Here is an 18,769-nt window from a genome sequence, read left to right as displayed (position 1 = left end):
GAGTTGTTTGGAGGACGCAGCTACCAGGTGAGGGACTACATTTCCCAGAATCCCTTACAGCTATGTATGGCCATGTGACCAGCTCCACCAATAGAGCTTGAGAGGAAGGGATGTGTGTCACTTCTGGGCTAATAAGGCTTTTAAGAAGCAGGTGTGGTCTCCCTGCTCTCATTCCCTTTCGGCTGGCTGGATGCAGATGATGGCAGGTCCATAGAGCAGGGATTCTTAACTTGGGGTCCACAGACCTCCAACATGGTTGCTGTTAGGATTTAGGGGTCTGGGAACTTGGATGGGAAAGAAATGATATCTTTATTTTCACTAACTTCTGAAACCTGGCATTTCCCCCCATTAGGAATAGAGGGAGCAAACCACAGTAATAGCAGCATCAGTCACTTAGCCCCCATCAGAAGTCACAGCTATTCTCAAATCACCTGACAGCTGCAGTAGCAGGAAATACCATTTATGCTCATCTACTGTGAAATTACAGTATTTATGAGAACTACCATTAGATCCTGCTTTTAATGTGTTATTAAAGAAGCATATATTCCTAGATAACAAATATATTCTAAAATCTTTTTATAATCGCATTTCAATAAAATTAGGTTTCCCTTGAAGGCCTATGTATTTTATTTTATACGTTTAAAAATATTATTCTGGCTCACGGTTGCCAAGGGGGGAAGGTGGGGAGGAGGGATGAATTGGGAGTTTGGGACTGGCATATGCACACTACTATATATAAAATAGATAATCAACAAGGACCTACTGTACAGCACAGGGAACTCTACTCAATACTCTGTAATAACCTACATGGGAAAAGAATCCTAAAAAGAATAGATATATGAATATGTATAACTAAATCACTCTGCTGGACACCTGAAACTAACACAACGTTGTGAATCAACTATACTCTAAAATAAAATTAAAAATTAAAAAAAATAAAAATATTATTCTGAGATGAGGTCCACAGGCTTCACCAGACTGCCAAAAGGGTCCATGATACAGAAAGGCTGAGAATCTCTGTCCTAGAGAATGATGGAGCCACAGGGAGGAAAACCACCCACCAATCAGCAAAGTTCGTGTTGAACTGTTATGTGAGCAAGAAATATATTTCTACAGTGTTAAGCCACAGAACTTGTGGGTTTGTTACTGTAACTTACCCTACCCTGACCAGTACAGCACATCAGTTGGTAATTCTGTCACTGCAGTTAGAGCATCCTGTGATATGGAAACCAGATGTTTGGCTGGGGGAAGTCTCTGGCCACAGAATCAAAGTGGGGAACAGAGACGCTAACTGCTGCGAATTCCCTGGTGGCCTAGTGGTTAGGATTCCGGGCTTTCACTGCCATGGCCCAGGTTCAATCCCTGGTTCCCTGTTTGGGGAACTGAGATCCTGCAAGCCACACGGCGCGGCTGACTGCTCAGGACTCCCAGCAGGATACTCACAGTTAAGCCACTTGACACTGGGGCTCCACTCACTCCAGGTGCTGTTGTAGCTCTGAGCCCAGGCCTTCACCTGTGCGCTGTAGGAAGCTCCAGACTTTAGGGTGCTGGCTGCGAAGCGGAGGGTGGGCCCCATGTAGGTCACGTTATAGATTCTGAACTGGTAGAGGAAAGGGAGCCATTAGCGCACCAACTCTGGGGGAGGGGAGTACCAGCTCCCACCCGGGCTGCTATCCTTAGCTGACCCCACAAAGTTTAAGAGCCACCAGCCTGGGTATTTGGTTATTCCTCCAATTTCAGGCCCTTGTTTGTCACTTCCACAACTGTGACCAGAATCCAGCAAGATGGGTCAGGGAATCAGCCCTTATCCTGACCCTCACTCCCACCCTGATTAGCCATTTTGACGTTACTGGGGCAAGTCGATGAACCTTTCTGAGTTTTAGTTTCCTCATCTGTAAAATGAAGGTAAGAGTTCCTACTGCCACTTTCTGGCTGTGTGACCTTAGATAAGTGACATAACCTCTCTGGACCTTGATGTCTTCTTCTGCAACATGGCGATAATAAAAGTGCCTACTTCCCAGGGTTGCTGTGAGGATTAAGTGGGTTAACACAGGTAAGCACTTCGGACAGGGCCAGGCATGCAGGGAGCACGAGAGTGATCTTTCTGAGGCACAGACGGGGTCACCGCGTCCCTCTCTCTCCTTCAAGGGCCCTCTAGAGGCTCCACGGTCAAGCCCAAACACAATGGCCCATCATCTCAGTCCCGCCCAACCTAGGCCCAATTGGGAAGGAAGGTCCAAGATCCGTTGTTAAGTGAAAAAGGTAACATGAAGATTAGTATGTGTTGTCTGTTGCCTTTCATGTTAAAAACATAAAGGGAGAAGCCATAGTAATGGTGGCAGACAGACTCATATGGCCCCGTGACCTCACCTTGTATCACGCCCTTGTGTAATCCCCTCTCCTTGCCTAAAGGGGCGGGGGGACCTATGACTTGTTCCTAACCAACAGAATACGGTGAAGGTGATGGATACATAGGGAGTAAATGGATGTGATTCCATTATGCAAGACTGTAGCTCCAACTTGCTAGGAGACTCTCTCCCCCTTGCTGGCTTTGAAAAGGCCACAAGGGAAGGAACTGAGGGCGGCCTCCCGACAAAGGTCAGCAAGAACCCGACGCTCTCAGTTCAAAGCCCACAAGAAACTGGATGCTGCCAACATCACAGGAGGTTGGAAGCAATCCCCTGGCCAACCCCTGTGTGTGCAGCCTTGTGAGACCCTAAGCAGAGGACCCAGCTAAGCCGTGCCCAGACTCCAGACCCCCAGAAACTCTGGGGCAATAAATATGTGCTGTTTAAAGCAGTTCTGTTTGCAGTAATATTATCATGTAATAATAGAAAATTCATGGTGATGAAGGAACACACACACATTTGCTTGTATAGGCATAAACTCTCTCTAGAAGGACACACATGCCTCCACACCCTCTGCCTGCTCTAGCCTGGCCTTCCCCTCCTGGCAAGAGACGGGAGCAGTGGTCAACCTCTGGGAGAGGTACTGGAGGTTGGGGTTAGGAGAGAAACATATTTCCTTTCTAAGTCCTTTGGTAGCATTTGAATTTTTTACTTCATGTAAATATTACTTTTATTTTTAAGACTTTAAAAAAATAAAAAATGAAGGAAAATTTGGGTTCAGGATGGATTCTGACAGCAAGACAGTGGCCTGAATCCTCTGCCTGGGCTTCTTCCCCTGTGGGGGGGGTCCATCTCTTCGCAGCCCCCCCACCAATCCCCTGCAGCCCCTTCCCAGCTCCTGGCAAACTGCTCCTGCTGGCAGGTTGGAAGCACTTGGGGGAAACGGTCTGGTGTAAAGTGAGCCGAGGGGAGGTTTTGCACAACAAGGAAGCAAAGTCCTAACAGCTTGCTGGAGAAACTGGAGGGCAGCTGGAACTTTCCAGGGAAGCTGGGGACAGGGTGGGAGTGGCAGGAGGAGACCAAGGCAGGGAGAGAAGGACACTCTTACTGCCAGTGTTCCTTTCTTTCTAAATCGCAGTAAACAGGAAGCAGCAGCTGGATCTGGTTCACTGAAGGAATCACACACCTTAGAGAGGAGTAGGGAATTGGGAAATGGTTTACTAAGAAACAAAAAAGAAATTGAGCTTCTGAGGAACTACTTGTGGTTGGTGTGTTTTTTAGCAAAAAGGCCAGGTGTTCGGGAGACCATTCTGAGAGAAAGATCCGGAAGAAGAGAACAGCACAGGTCCTGCAGTCCAAATCCTGGCTTCAAATCCCAGCTTGGCCATTTCCAGCTGTGGGACACTGGGCGAGTCATTCCACCTCTCCAAACCTCAGTGTCCTGGTCACTAAAATGGATAGACAAACACCTTCCCACCTGCAGGGCTTTCCCAGTCATTGGTGATAATACACATTGAGCCTGGCACATAGTAAGCACCCGAGACATTATCATGAACATGGCATTCATGGCCCTCAGTAAGCTTGTGGCCTCATTTTCTGCCTTTTCACTGTACACACTCCCACAGCCCCATAATCCTCAGATACACCATGAATTTTCATGCCTCCAAGCCTTGGCTCATGTAGTTCCCTCTGCCTGGCCTACCCTTCCCTAGCTAGAGAACTCCTATACATCCTTCACTGCCCAAGCCAAAACTCTACCTCTACTCTGAACCTTGTCCAGAAATCACCCAGGACAATGGGCATCTCCATCTCCCAAATTCCACAGCGAGTTTCTAATACTTTTAGAATTGATCCCACCAGTCTGAGCCACAGGTGGTGTCTGCAATACTGCAGCAAACACAGCTGGGCACCCACCCAGCATCTACACAATCGGGGTCAGGTACCCAAAGCTCAGGGCAGGTAAACCTCTGTCTCCAGTTCCAGGGTTAATTCTCATTGGTCTAAACCAATCACGGCTATTTCATTCCCTAGCCTGTGACTGGTTAGAGAGGAGCATGTGACTCTCTCTGGCCAATGACTAACGAGGGGAATTCTTCAGGCCCGGTTCTGTCCCTGGGAAGGGAGAGATGGGGGAAGCGTGTCTCAGTAGATTCTGCCCCACCAGCAAGAGGAGCTGGACCTGGAATTCTGAGGCCTGGGGCAGCCCCGAGCACCTACGTGACCATTAAGCCATAGCCCAGGCACACCGACCAATTCTGTCTGCTGGCTGGAGTCTGGTGCCGGGTCCTAAACCCAGCTGTGTTTCAGCCAGCCCAGTCTGTGTTTCCTCTTCCCCAGAACCTCCTTTGGGGAGCCACCCCTCCCTCATTTTCAGCCCGTCTGTTTTGGGTGAGGCTGACCTGACCTGCTCCAGAGGTGGGCATGTGACTCGGCCCCGGCCAATGAGAACACTGCACCAGCACCCCGTCTCCTGCCCACAGCCCGCGACAGGTTCAGAGAGTGGCATGTGATCCCAGGCAGGTAACTGATCATTGGCCCCAGGACTTTTACTGGGACTATCTGGAGAGAAGAACTTTTCCCACTGCGGTTTTAAGATGCAGGCCTGGAGCTGCTAGTAGACATATTGGCAGCTACGTGAGGGAAGAGCCTGCCTAAAAATGAAGCCAACACAGAATAAAGCAGGACCAAAGGATGGAGACTCCTGGAACCTGGATCCAGCCATAATAAGCAAATAAATGATATTCCTTTGGACCCGATAGGTCGTACCCTTCTCTCCCCTCCAGCCTATCCCTGCACAGGCCCAGGAATGGGAAGGGGATTTACTGACAAAACTGAACCTGTGTCTTTCCTCAGCGTCTGTGCCAACCACCTCTTCTCGATTGCTCTGAGAGCCCAGCTGCCCCATTCCTGCTCCTACCCCACATCCTGGCCCAGTGCCAAGGAGGAAAACCACACCTGAGAGATGTAAATCCAAGGCCTGTGGCACTCAGGAGAAAAGGAGGATGACGTTTATGACAGGGGAGCCTGTCTGTGTCGTACATTTCCTGCTCTCCACAGCCCTAGGGGATGGGTACTCTTGTTATCGCCATGTTACAGATGGGGAAACTGAGGCACGAGGAGGTTGAGCAAAAAACTCAAGATCATGCAGCAAGTGGCAGGGCAGGTACTGGAACCCAGCTCTGTGGGACTCTGGGGCCCCTGGTATTCAGATGACATCCCTGCCATGGGAATATTTGAGGGGAAAACATGGGTGGCTGGAAATGGCCTCCACTCCCAGTTGCACCTAAAATAGAGGCGGGCCAAGCCATCCACTGTGTAGCCCCTGTGATTATTTACTTGATCGTTTCCTACAAATCAGCTCTCCCTATTTAAAAAATGTCAATACGTTTGTTTTTTTAAAAAGGAACATCATAAAATAAAATAATAAAATAGAATAGAATAAAATAAAATAAAATGGCACCTCACTGCCACTGTTATGACTGGAAAGGAAGTATGAAATGCTGTAAGCATCTCATGAAGTAAATGCAATCAGAACCACGTAACGGCATTAAATTTTGGCCGAACTTGTTTTCTGGGGGAAGGCTCTGAGCCTGCAGCCTCTTCTCTCTGTTAAAGAGAAGGATTAGTAAACCAATCAGCTCAGCTGAGACGCCTCCCTTGACAGTCAGGGTTGGGCAGGAGCGGGCGTGGAGTGACCGGTCTCACCCTGGGATTCGCTCATTTAAGTGTGTTTGGAGGTACCACCTAAAATCCCAAGTGTCCCGCCCCCTGGGAAACAAATGTGGTCCAGAGCCCTTCTTTATAGATGAGGAACAGCGCCCAGAAATAAACTCCCCTGTCTGCACGCTGGGAATCAGGGGCCTGGAGGGGTGGAGGGCCCGGTCCCGGCACAGAGCCAGAGGAGAAGCTGGGGGTCCAGATCCCCAGGGTTTGCTGTCCAATCGCGGGTCACTTTCCCCACCTCCCACCCCAGAGCCTGAGTCTCGACCCGTCTGAGTCTCAAGAGGTCACAGAGAGACCCCACAGGGCGCCCACTCACATCCGTGGGGTCGTTCTCATTTGAGATGTTGACCAGGTAGGTGAGCTCGGAGTATAGGTGATTCTCAGGAGGGTACGGGTTGTTCCACGTCAGCAGCCACGTGCGGGAAGTGTTGGCGTGAACAGTGAGGTTTCTGGGCGCCAGGGGTTTCACTGCGGAGAAGTGGTGCCTGGTGAGGGGCTGGGCTGGGCGTCAGGAGGAGGCCCGGCCCGGCCTGCAGACCATTTAGATTTTCGGTCAACACCACCTCCATAATACGTTGATGGGATACCACACGGATTTCGTCATAATGGAGAATTAAAACCCTGATACCGATTCTCATGTTGCTAAAATCCTACTTAGTACTTTAGGGGTTGTTCAGTACATTTCCACAGTGAGTGCAAAATGGATACACAAAGTAACCCAAACTTTGGCCTTTCTACCTTCATCCTTCACTCTATTGGCCACCTCTGTGCTCTGTATTATTATGTACTAAGTATTTTTCTTTATTTTGATTCATGTGTTTTAAAACTTAGTCTCTTTTAAAGCAATCATATCCATGAGATCACAGGTATATAATGAGCATTAAAATCAACACACACTTATAAAAATTCTTTTAATTCATGGATCCGTTCATGGGACGATTTAAATCACCTCCCCCCAACACCCTCCAACTCCGGGTATGAGTAAGCCCTTCCGGAGTTGCTGATGGAGTGGTGACTACTGTGAGCTCTGTGAGAATACTGCCTCTGCTGCTGAGGAGCTGTGTGACCTGAGGGCAGGTTACTTGCCTTCTCTGAACTATGTACGGTTTTTTTCAATTGCAAAATAGGGATAATAACTGTCTTTTGGAAACTGAGGCTCAGAGAGGTAACATGACTTGCCCAAGATCATACAGCAATAAGTGGTGTTTTAAACTCCTGTCACTACACCCCAGCAAGCTCTTGGGGAATTCCTGCGGGAATTCTGGGTACCAGGATAGACTGGTCTAGCCTCCCATGGTCTAGACTGTCTGAAGAAGAAGCAACAGCTGAACAGTTGACAGAGGGTGGAAGGACGGTTCCCGGTTCAGTTTCTGATCTGCAGCAAGCATGCCTTCCACCAAATATGCCTCATTCAGCACCCTGATCTGGGCACTTAAACACAGGGGGTTGAAATATCTGAACCGAAGGGGTCCTGACGTACTGCTGAGCCCAACCCCATTTCAAAGATGGGAGGACTGAGGCCCAGAAAGGGGCAACAACCCCATCAGGGGTTGGAGGCTGCTTGAATGGCCCCCTCCCCCAAATGGAGCCTGCCTCCCTTGCCCGGCACCTGGCCGCTGTGGGAACAACTGCGGCCCCGCCCTATGCCACCCCACCATGCCCCGCCCTGCTCACCATGCTCACTGGGCTTGAAGGAGCTCTTCCACAGCAGCTGCTCCCCAGCCCACAGGTCCAGCTGGTAGGTGTCCGCACTGACCACGTTATCCATATGCATATGGCACACGCACACCGCGCCAGCTCTGTTCTCGGGGACACACATGTGGTTTCTGCAGACACAGATGTTGCATTAGGCTGGTCATGTGACCCACGGGCATCCCAGGACACACCTCAAGGAACCACAGGCCCTTCCAGCTTCCTGGTCACCCTGCCTCAAGGACCAGATCTGGGAACTTGGGAGCAGAGTGGCCAGGATGCAATGGGGACAGGGGCCTGGGACCACCTCCCTGCTGGCCACAGCCCCTCACCACACCCACCATGGACTCTTATCCACCCCTGGCCCCAGCCTTGGACCCTGAAAGCCAGCAAAAGGGAAGAACCCACGGCATGAAAGAATTTGTAACAACATATGTGTCTGTCCCAGCATCCCTCTGGTAGCACAGTTTAGCCCAGTACAGCGGACTGTGGCTTGGCAGGCACATACCCTGTGCCCCACAGCCTAATCCTAATGTGTCACCCAAAACAGCCAACCCCATGTCTCATGGACTAGGCCAGGGGTCAGCAAACGTCTTCTGTAATGGGCCAGATAGTAAATATTTGGGGCTTTGAGGGCCATACCCTTGCTGTTCCAACTATACAGCTCTGCTGATACAGCACAAAAAAGCCCCAGCCATAGACAATACGTAAACAAATAGGCATGGCTGTGTGTCAATAAAACTTTATTTACAAAAACAGGTGGTAGGCCAGATGTGGCCCATGGGCCATAGTTTGCAGATCCCTGGTCTAGGCCAATGTATCACATACAGAAGCACAGCTGGTCCACCTTAGTATATTGTGGAATAACAGCTCTGTCAGTGTAGCCCACATCAGGTGTGCTGTATATCCCACTGTGCTCCATAACTGTGTGCCTTGTGTACTGGGTCATGTCCTGGGGCACCACCTATACCAGTGGTTACCCCTGTGTACCATGGATTATCCCAGTGGACCACCTGGAAAAACATATCCCAAGTTCCATGGTCCACCAACCATCGCTGTGAACTCCACTGCTAACACTGTACCCCCAAACAATGGTCTAGCCCAGAGGTTCTCAAAGTGTGGTCTGGGATTCCACCGGGTCAAACTGGTTTCACAGTAATACTCCGACATTAGTTGCCATTTCCACTCTCCTTCTCTCACAAGTGTACAGTGGACTTTTCCAGAGGGTACACGATGTGTGATAATGCCATTGCTCCGACAGCCTGTTGAATGTGAACTTGTGGGCTGTTGTGATTTAAAATTTCTGTTTTAATTTCTAATAGGGGAAATATTGATAGATGTAAGCTACCCAGACTAAAGCTTTGGGGGTCCTCACTAATTCTTTTCTTTCTTTCTTTCTTTGGTTGCACCGGGTCTTAGTTGCAGCATGCAGGATCTTTAGTTGCACCATGCGAACTCTTAGTTGCGGCATGTGGGATCTGGTTCCCTGACCAGGGATAGAACCTGGGCCCCCTGCACTGGGAGTATGGACTCTTAGCCACTGGACCACCAGGGAAGTCCCTGGTCCTCACTAATTCTTAAGCACGCAAGAGAGTCCTGGTACGAAAAAGCTTGAGAACTGCTGGTCTAGTCCAGGATTCCACCACATCCACATGCCACGTGCCTCGGTGACACTGAGCTTGGAGCACCGTGATGCACTCGCTGTGTCTTACACACGCTGCACCCCAGGGCACCTCACCTCTACCATGCCCAGTAAGCCCCCGTGAACCGCATTTAGCACACGCACTCCGGGGTACCACGTGGGCCAGGCGAACTCCGAGGCAAACCTTCCCCAACTCCCAGTTCCAGCCCAGGCTTACTCAAAGGAGAAAAATTCCAGCTGGTAGAACAGGCGGAGCTCGGCTCTGCAGTTGGTGGGCCGGGCCATCTCCCACTCACAGGTGGAGATGTTGATGTAGTCGGAGAAGCAGGTGGGCCCCTGCAGGACCCTCACACTCCCTGGGGAGACACAGGAGACGTCTGAGCAGCTAGAGCCTGACGACCAAGAGGGATGAGTTGGAAACCAGCCCAAACAGGACCAAGGGGCCCATCACAAAACAACGAAACCACTGTCCGAGGCACGGTCCTCACCATGCAGGGGCCAGGAATGGGGCTCTGTGAGCTTCCCAGCTGGCACTGGGGCGATGCCTGCAGCTGAAGAAATACCCTTGGGTACAGGGTCCATCAGTGGAGACAGACCAAATGCACCTTTATAGTATGCAAATGCAACTACCTGCCCTTGGCCGAATTAAAGGAAAAATATGCCAGTTTAAGGGTAGCTATCCCACCATCACAGGCATCTGTCCCACGGCGTGAGCCTGGTGCATAAACAGTCAATACTGTAAAGGTTTGCTGAATGAAGGAAGGAATGAATGAATGAGAGGTGGTGACTTACCAGAGCCTGCCGCCCACATCAGGATCAGACAGCCCACGGAAAACGTGAGCCCAGAGTGAAGCCACGCCATTGGGAGATCCTACAGCGCCTGCTGGGAGCAAGTGAGCCCGTTAGCGCTGATTCATGATTCCCAGGGTCCCCATCATCCCGAGAGCAGCTTTCAGAGCTCACCTCCAGATACAGCCCTCCCTGTCCGCCGCACGCCCCCTCCACCCGGCCCCGCCTCCCTCTCCACCAGGCCTGCACCTGCCCCCCTGCACACCTTTACTTCCTGCTGCTCTTCAAACATACCACGAATTCACTCTCACTCCCATGCCTTTCCTCTCCCTGTCCTTCTCATTGATTCTCTCAGTCTCTGTCTCTTTCTTCTCTCTCATTTATTCATTTTATTCATCCATCTATTCATAATGAATAAATGGCCCCTTAATACTCCAGTGTTTATTAAGAAAAACAAGGACAGTTGCCGACATAACTACAATACAACCATCAAAATCAGGAAATTAACACGGATGCATTACTGCCAGCTAATGCACAGACTCTATTTCCATTTTGCTAATTGCCACAGCAATGCTCTTTATAAGTCCAGCATCTAGTCCAGAATCATGCGTTGCATCTGATGATCATGCCATCCTAGTGCCCAGGTCTTGGCTTCTAAATACTATTCTCGACCGACAGGAACCAGGGCTCCTCGGAGAAACAGCTGACTCCAGGAGAAGGGAAAGTACAAGAAAAGCCTGGAATTCTTCTTGTGCCAGAAAGTAAGGAAGTGCTCCACGAATGATGGGGACCTCTTGAAAAGACATAGGAGCCAGACAGAATGGACACCCACCGGCCAAAATGGGCACAATTAGAGCCTCACAATGAATATTATAGTAACCAACTGTAACCCTTAGAGTTAAAATAGGGGTGCAGGAGTCTACGGTGATAAAGATGAGTAAGTGGGGGGAAGGGACAGCTCTATTTCACCACAGCAGGCTCCAAGTATCTCCCCACAAACTCATATTAATTAACTTTACATAATTCATATACAATACTTGATATATGTAATTGTATAGAACCTTGTATACAGAAACCTGGCAGATACCACCTTAACCAAATGGTCAGTGTTGACATGGCCAGGAATGGGACAAACCAAGGTCATGAGCTTTCTGAAAACAATGCCCTTGGAAGAACACAGCATCACTTCCCTGGGGTCCCTGCCCCCAGTGCACAAATCGCATGGAAACATCAGACAAGCCTACACTGAGGGGCAGTCTATGCAGGAAGCGGCCTGTACGCTTCAAAAAGTGCCCTGGGGGCAAAAGGCAAGGAGAACGGGAGATGTTCTCCTTTCAATTGTGTGTCTGTCGTCCCGAGAGCCTGTGTTTGTCTCGTGCACGGCCAATCTCCTAGTACCTACGGCAACGCCTGGCACGCAGCACGTGCTCAGGCAAGTCTGTCAAATAAATTCACCTTGGACATGATGTGGGGCCACTGATGGGCTCAGCACGGGGCTGGAAAGCTCCCCCTAGGGGGGAGACTTGGTATCCACTCGGAGCCTCAACTGGCCTTCCTGGCAGAGCCACAGTGAAGACCAAGGAAGGAGGGGTGGGAGTGGGGTTTGGAAAACAGTGATGCTGGTTTCCTCTGCCAAGTCCCAGCAACCTTCCTTCTTGTGAGTTCACAGACATCCACAGCATCCTGTGGCAGAGACGGCAAAGGGGTCACTGTAGCCCCAATTTTGAATAAAGAGAAACAGAGAGGTCAAGACGTGTGTCCAAGGTCACACAGCAGAAAGGCTACCGTGGTAAAGTCCTTTAAAAAGGTGTGGGGGAGTGAAGCAATCCCCTCAGGGTAGACTATATCATGACATCTCCAGCGGTCAGGGTGTTATCTTTGATGTGTTTCGGAGGGCACATCCAGATGTACGCATGTGCACACACACACCCACACACGCACACTGACTGGTTTCACAGGGATGGCAGGTGCTGCGTCTCAGGAGAAACCGCGGCACAGATGTGGTGGTGACAAGGCCTCTCTGAACATCACAGGGAACGAAGGACGAACGTGCAGAGAAGCAGAGGAATTAAAAAGAATAATTACCAAATGATCAGGGTGTAAGGCACATGGCAAAAGGAAATAATTTCAAGTCCACACCCTCGACTGTCGGATTCCTGACGTGTAGGGGTTGGGAGGAGTCTCAGGGTCACCTGCCCAGCCCAAGTGGCAACCTGAACAGGAGTGCCTGCCGAGATACCATCTCTGACATGTTGCCATCCAGTTTCTGCTTGTCCTCTTTCCATGGGTGGGGTGGTCACCCCCAGGTCATTTTTGAGCAGAGCCTGACTATTGGAAACAGCTTCCTTGTGCTGAACCAAGCATCTGTGTAAACAAAATCCTGCTTATCAAGTACTCACATGTGCTTGACCCTTTGCCATGTGCACTAGAGTTATTACCTTATTGACTCTGCCCAAGAACCCTGCAAGACGGGTTGTTATTTCCGCTTTCTTCCTAATGGAACCGAGGCCAGAGAGATCAAATAACTTGCCCATCGGGTCCCACAGCTGGCGAGAGGGCAGGGCCAGAGTCAGAATCCAGGTCTGCTGGCTTCTGAGCCCAAGGTACCTTCCAATATACCAACTCCTTCAGTTTCTCCTAGAACCACAGACTGAACCCAACAAGGTGGAATGAAATGGGCCAGGAAGAGTTGGTCAACCTGCTTCCTTCTAAACATTTTACACCGATTAATTCAATAATCAAAACAGCTCTTGTAGCTAAAGCCATATCAACAGAGATATGAGCGCCAAGACCAGGGAGGCGATAGTACCCAATCGTAACTGTGCATCCCTTTGGAAGAAATCTTGCTGATTTCAAGCTTGTCAAGAGGATGACAACTAATGCAGAGAGGGCCTGAAAATCCCAGAGGGGCTAGAAGGCCTTTCCCTAAACGGCTCTGCTCTCCTATTTCCTGCAGCCTCCTCATGCACTCAACAAACATAAAATATTTACCAAAATATTTAAACATGCCAAGTTTCTTTCTAAACATTTTACATACAATAATTCAATATTTAAAACAGCCCTAATGAAGTAGCTACTAGTACTTTTTCCCATTTTTAGAGGAGGAAACCAAGGCTCAGGAAAGTTAAGTGACTTGTCTGAGGTTACAGAGAGGTGATAGTCCTAGGATTTGAACAGGGGCAGTCAGACTCCAGAGCCTTGGCTCCTAACCACTGTCTGTGTTTAGACCCCAGAGTTCTCCATGTTTTGGAGGTCCCTGACCCATCTGAACCTCCGATGCAAACTCCAAGCTCTCTTTCCAGAAAAGTGCACACATTTAATTTTGCATTCCGTCTTAGTGGTTCACACAGCGGTTACTTGAGCTTACTGAAGCCCAAGTAAGGACTCCAGGTCAAAGCCCCACCCGCTCCCCAGGCAATGAGCAGTTTTTGAGGGTCTTTGAATAGGGTCGTGGCAAGATTTTTCCAAGACCCAGTCTGGGGCTGGGGAGAACGCTGAAATGAGGGGGAGCCGGCGGGGTGGGGGGCAGTTAGCAGTTGCTGCAAACGCGAGTCTCTTCTCCACGCTGAAACCAGAGTCATTTTCAAATTGGAAACCAGGCCATGATCTGTCTGTTCACTTCACTGGCCTCTGGCTCCTGAAAGATGTCTTCACCCCCGGGGCGGGGGGTGGTGGGGGGGGGGCCACAGAGCCCCAGGGGTCCACAGCCCATCCAAGAGCAGCATCTCAGAATCAAATCCAAGCCCCGGAATGAAAGCAGCCAAAGCAGCCAATCGAAAAGGCTACATGCTGTTTGATTCCCTTTATGTAACATTCTTGAAATGACCAAACTATGGAAATGGTGAATAGATTCGTGGTTGCCGCATAGGTGGGGGGGGGGGGGGGCAGCAGGGAGGGAGGGAGGTATGGCTATAAAAGGGCAACACGGGGATCCTTGTGATGGTAGGACTGTTCTGTATCTCACTGCAGTGGTGGAGACAAAAACTGTGCACATGATAAAGTTAAATTAATAAGAAGCAAGCTAACAAAACGAATAAAAATAACATGTGTGTGCATGCGCAAACACGCAAGTACACACGCAAACGAGTACCAGTAAAATGGAGGCAATCTGAGGAAGATCAGTGGTTTCCATCAATGTCAATACCTTGGTTGTGATACTGAACTATAGTTTTGTAAGATGTTACCCTTGGGGGAAACAGAGTAGAGGGGATCTCTCTGTATTATTTCTTACAACTGCGTGGATTAATCCTTACAACAATTACCACAAAATAAGAAGTTTAAGAAAATGTAAAAAAAAAAAAAAACCAACCCAAACCACTCAAGCCCCTCTGATGATCTGGCCCCCAGAGACCCCACTACCATCCCCTCCTATTCCTGCTCCCTCCCCCTCAAGCCTTCTGTCCCACTGGCCTTCTGACACACCCCTGTCCCTTTCCTCCCTCGCACCCTTTACACCCAGAAACACCATCCAGCGAGGGCACCCTCTGTTACCTCTCATCACAGCACCCTGTTTATTTCTGTCATATACTTATCACCATCTCTAATCATATCTCTGTGGTTATATATGTGAATGTTTATTTTATTTCAGTAGGTAGATGGCAAAGATAGAAAGATTTGACTGCAAAAATGTTTTGAACTTCCCCAGATCAAAACACACCATAAAGAAAAAAAGCAAGCAAGCAAAAGATTAGCAAAAAGTGGCAATCTACATTACAGAAAGTGAAGGGCCTTAACATATAAAGTGGTCTGACAAATCAGTACGACAAAACATTCCTTTAAGTAAAATAGCCATGGTCATTGCTTTGTCCCGTGTCTAAACAGTGCCTGACATGTACACAGTATGTGCTCATGAAACATCTATTAAATGAATGATTGCTTAAAATTCAACAACAATGAATACAATAATCTGTTTTTAAACACGGAGTATGTACCAAGCCTTTGCCCCTAATAACTGCCATGCATATACAGTACTTATTACGTGCCAGGCATGGTTCTAAGTGCTTATAATATATTAAGCATCTCACAACTTTATGAAGTAGATGCCACTAAAATCCCCATTTTAGGGCTTGCCTGGTGGCGCAGTGGTTAAGAATTCGCCTGCCAATGCAGGGGACACGGGTTCCGAGCCTCTGGCCCGGGAAGATCACACATGCTGCGGAGCAACTCGGCCCGTGCGCCACAACTACTGAGCCTGCGCTCTGGAGCCCGTGATCCACAACAAGAGAAGCCACCGCAATGGGAAGGCCGCGCACCGCAACGAAGAGTGGCCCCCGCTCGCCGCAACTAGAGAAAGCCCGCGCACAGCAACGAAGACCCAACGCAGCCAAAAATAAAAAATTAATTTCAAAATAAAATCCTCATTTTAATGATGAGGAGACGAAGGCAGGGAGAGGTCAGAGCACTCGTTTGTGGTCACAAAGCTGGGATTTGAACCCAGGCAATCTCCCGCCAGAATCCACGCACCACTGCCTCTCAGAATGTCGTCCCTGCAGCCCTGGCATGTGGTGTTATTAGTCTGATTGGCCAAAGAGGAAACTTGAGGCCTACAGAGGGCAAGTGACAAAGCCAAGTTCATGGAGTTAGGAAGCAGCAGAGTGGGTGAAAGCCTGACCAAGAAAAGAGCAGAAGTGCCCAGAGTGGGAAAACACTCCTGCTGGCCGGGAAACACAATTAACTCACTCTTTTTATCTGGGGGGAGATGAGTGGCGAGTCTTGAAATGTCAGAAGCCAGCAGCAGTACAGAAGCGACGCAGCGGGGCTCTTCCTGAACCCAGTGGGTGTGCAGGCCTCCTGCTCCTCTTCCCTCTCTAGGCTGCAAACCGACGTGGAGGGGGTGGGAGGTTGGATCTGCAGACAGGATGCAGCCGGTCCTGTGACAAGAGGCATGTGGATAGGAAACCCGGGACAGCAGGCGCTGCGGGTGACCTCCCTCCAGAGCCGCTGACCCCTGAAACGCCACAATCTTAAGCTGGCCTGAAGCTTCTGCTGAGCTGGTCTGGCAGGGGGGCAGGGATACACTTCTCCATGGGGCAGCAGCCTTCCCAGAACTGCTGCCCAGCTAGGGTTCCCAGAACCGAAAGCCACGTCACCAGCCCCACCCAGGACGGTGAGGAAGGCCGTCCAGGGCCCCAAAATGGCCTGGGCTCTGCCTGCCCGCCCCACCCCCAGCCCAGAGAGTGGAGGGGAGGGGCGGCAGCAGGCTGTTTCTGCTGCCGGCAGCAGCAAGAACCAGCCACCTCAGCCAAAGAGCCCACCAGGCTCCCCCCGTGCCTACTGTGTGCTCCTGGTCCTCACCCCCTCGCTTGTGCCCCATGTATTCTTGCTGCAGGTGTTTCCTCAGCACCTACTATGTGCCAGCTACCACAGATGTGAAAAAGGCCATTCATTCATTCATTCGTGCCTTTTTACCTTCTTTCCCTTAACAAATATTGGAGTGAGGAGAGAAGTTACTGGAGGATTTGGGGCACAGAGGTGAGACTTCAAAGGCTCCCTCTGGCCTCTGGGGTCAAGGGCAGAAGCAGGGACCCATGAGGAGGCCACTGGACTAGCCCAGGCACCAGGTGCCAGGTGCACCAGGGTTGTAGGGAAGAAGAGGTAAGAACGGGTTAAATTCTAGATCTGTTGTGAAGGTAGAGTCAACAGGCTTTGCTGACAGAATGGAGTTCGGGGGCTGGGTCAGAGAAAAGGGGACAAGTAGGGGTCAAGAATGACTCAGAGGCTTTCGGCCGGAGCCACTGAAAGGATGGAGGTGCCACCCACCAAGATGGAGTGGGCTGTGGGAAGGACCAGCGTGAGGTCAGGCATCATCAGATACGTAAGAGGCTGTGAGCACAGAGCTGTCAGTGAGGAGGGGCGAGGAAGGGCCAGCTGGTCCTACAGGGTCGGTGGGGGGCCAGGGGGCAGGTAAATGAACAAGAATCCTCCAGGGGAGGGACGGCGGCATGCGGAGAGGAAGGAAGAATGTCCCCCAGAAGGCATGGTGGGCTCTGTGAGGGCAGGGGATGTGCTCCCTCTTCTGGAAGCAGAACGCCTAGCCCGCGCCCAGCACAGAGCAGGTACTCAATAAATGAGCATGTGTCCTTTACTTTATTCTGACTTTTACACTTACACAGTGCTTCCTCCGTGCCAGGCACTGTTCTAGGATGCTTTAAGACCCCGTATGAGATGAGTACAATTATTAAACCCATTTTACAGATTCTGAAGGATCCTAAGATAGGGAGGGCGTGGCCCACTTCCCATCCTACAAGACAGGCCCTTGGCTGCAGCAAGGGGTAGGGGTCATAGCGGATGAGAGCAGTGCAATCAGAAAGGCCAGAGGACAACACTGTCTACCAGGGATGGTAAGCGATTCAGACTCCATCCTCAGGGCAGTAGGGAGCCACTGAAGGCTATTGAGCAGGAGAGGAGCTGCTTTCCAGAAAGCCCACTCTGACCTGCGTGTGGAGAACGAGTGCAGGAGCAGCTGACAGAAGAGGCGGTGCCGCTCGAGCTGCAGAAGAGAAGGCAGGCTCTAGCTCTGTTTGGGAGGTGGACGTGGCAGAAGTTGGTGACGACTGGTGGCTGGGAGCTGGGAGCAGGGAGGTGGCCTTGGGCTGGAGCATGGGCGGATGGGTGGTGGCGGGTGCCGGGAAGAGGAGTGGTCTTGCTGCGGAAGACCACGCACTTCACCATACTGTGGACCTGGTGAGTCCAAGTAGGCGATGGGCCCGAAAAGGCATCCAGGAGGCAGTATGTCCTAGCGGCCTGGTGCTCAGGAGGAAGGCTCACGCTGGAGACCGGTTTGCAGGTCATCAGCTGTGGCTGAAGCCCACAGGGGCTGTGCAGAGTGAGAGACACAGCCTTGTCTGAGAGGGGAGGGAGGGGGCTGGAGACCGTGAACCTCCTTCGTGGGATTCGGATGGGCCAGAGCCCCGAGGGGGTGCACCATCTTGGGGACAGGCTGGCATCCTGGGCTAACAGCCACCTTATGGCAATGTGGACGCTCACGTTGGCTGCGGACACATGAAGTCCAAGTGTCCACGGGAGGGGCAGCCGGGTGACTCCATCTAGGATCCTGGAAGCCATGCCCATCCTCAGAAGGTACCAGTGCCCCCGGGGAGGAGGCTGCGCCTGAGGACCTGAGTGCAGACGCCACCTGCTCAGGACCAGCAGCCAGCCTCCATCACTCTGCAAGCCCTTCTGCTTTATTTCTCTTCCTGGCACTTACTCCTCACAGCCTAGCACACACGCACGTGTCCTGTGCACAGTCCAAATCCCCCAGAGAACACCAGCTCCTACAGGCTGCACCCACCGGGTTCACTGCTATAGCCCCACAGCCTAGCACAGTGCCTGGCACACAGTAGGGGGGGGGTCCATAGATATTTGCTGAATGGAAGAATAAATGAACGAACTCCCCCTGGCTGTGTGCAGTGAGGCCTGGCCAGCCATCCCTGATGGAGGCAGGGATACAGCTCCCAGAGCTGGCATTTTCTGCCTCTTACTGCTGGATAAACACTGACCAATTCTGGCTCAGAGTCTCCTTATATACCCCAAGGCAGGCACCACACCGATCTTGGCCACCCCAAGAGGGGAGGGG

General features: G+C 50.8%; 1 protein-coding gene across 9 annotated transcripts in view; it reads right to left on the bottom strand.

Moving 5' to 3' along the window:
* The window catches only part of IL4R (interleukin 4 receptor), a 41,429-nt gene that overhangs the window by 12,656 nt on the left and 10,004 nt on the right, over positions 1-18,769 (bottom strand). For 3 of the 9 annotated variants that reach the window (XM_059895968.1, XM_059895967.1, XM_059895970.1), the window contains exons 2-7: positions 15,874-16,064; positions 10,198-10,285; positions 9,623-9,797; positions 7,746-7,897; positions 6,388-6,539; positions 1,444-1,600 (exon numbers count right to left, since the gene is read on the bottom strand). In XM_059895968.1, coding sequence (XP_059751951.1) covers positions 1,444-1,600; positions 6,388-6,539; positions 7,746-7,897; positions 9,623-9,797; positions 10,198-10,267 — 706 coding nt within the window. In that variant the 5' untranslated portion in view covers positions 10,268-10,285; positions 15,874-16,064. Of the gene's footprint in view, positions 1-1,443; positions 1,601-6,387; positions 6,540-7,745; positions 7,898-9,622; positions 9,798-10,197; positions 10,289-15,873; positions 16,065-18,769 lie in introns of those variants that run through there. The other 6 variants (XM_059895969.1, XM_059895973.1, XM_059895971.1 and 3 more) reach the window with 6 other exon arrangements.

The sequence above is a fragment of the Balaenoptera ricei genome, chromosome 15, assembly GCF_028023285.1.
Source record: "Balaenoptera ricei isolate mBalRic1 chromosome 15, mBalRic1.hap2, whole genome shotgun sequence".
Lineage (NCBI taxonomy): Eukaryota > Metazoa > Chordata > Mammalia > Artiodactyla > Balaenopteridae > Balaenoptera > Balaenoptera ricei.
The sequence above is the reverse complement of the archived record's forward strand: the minus strand, read 5'-3'. Positions and strand labels throughout refer to the sequence as shown.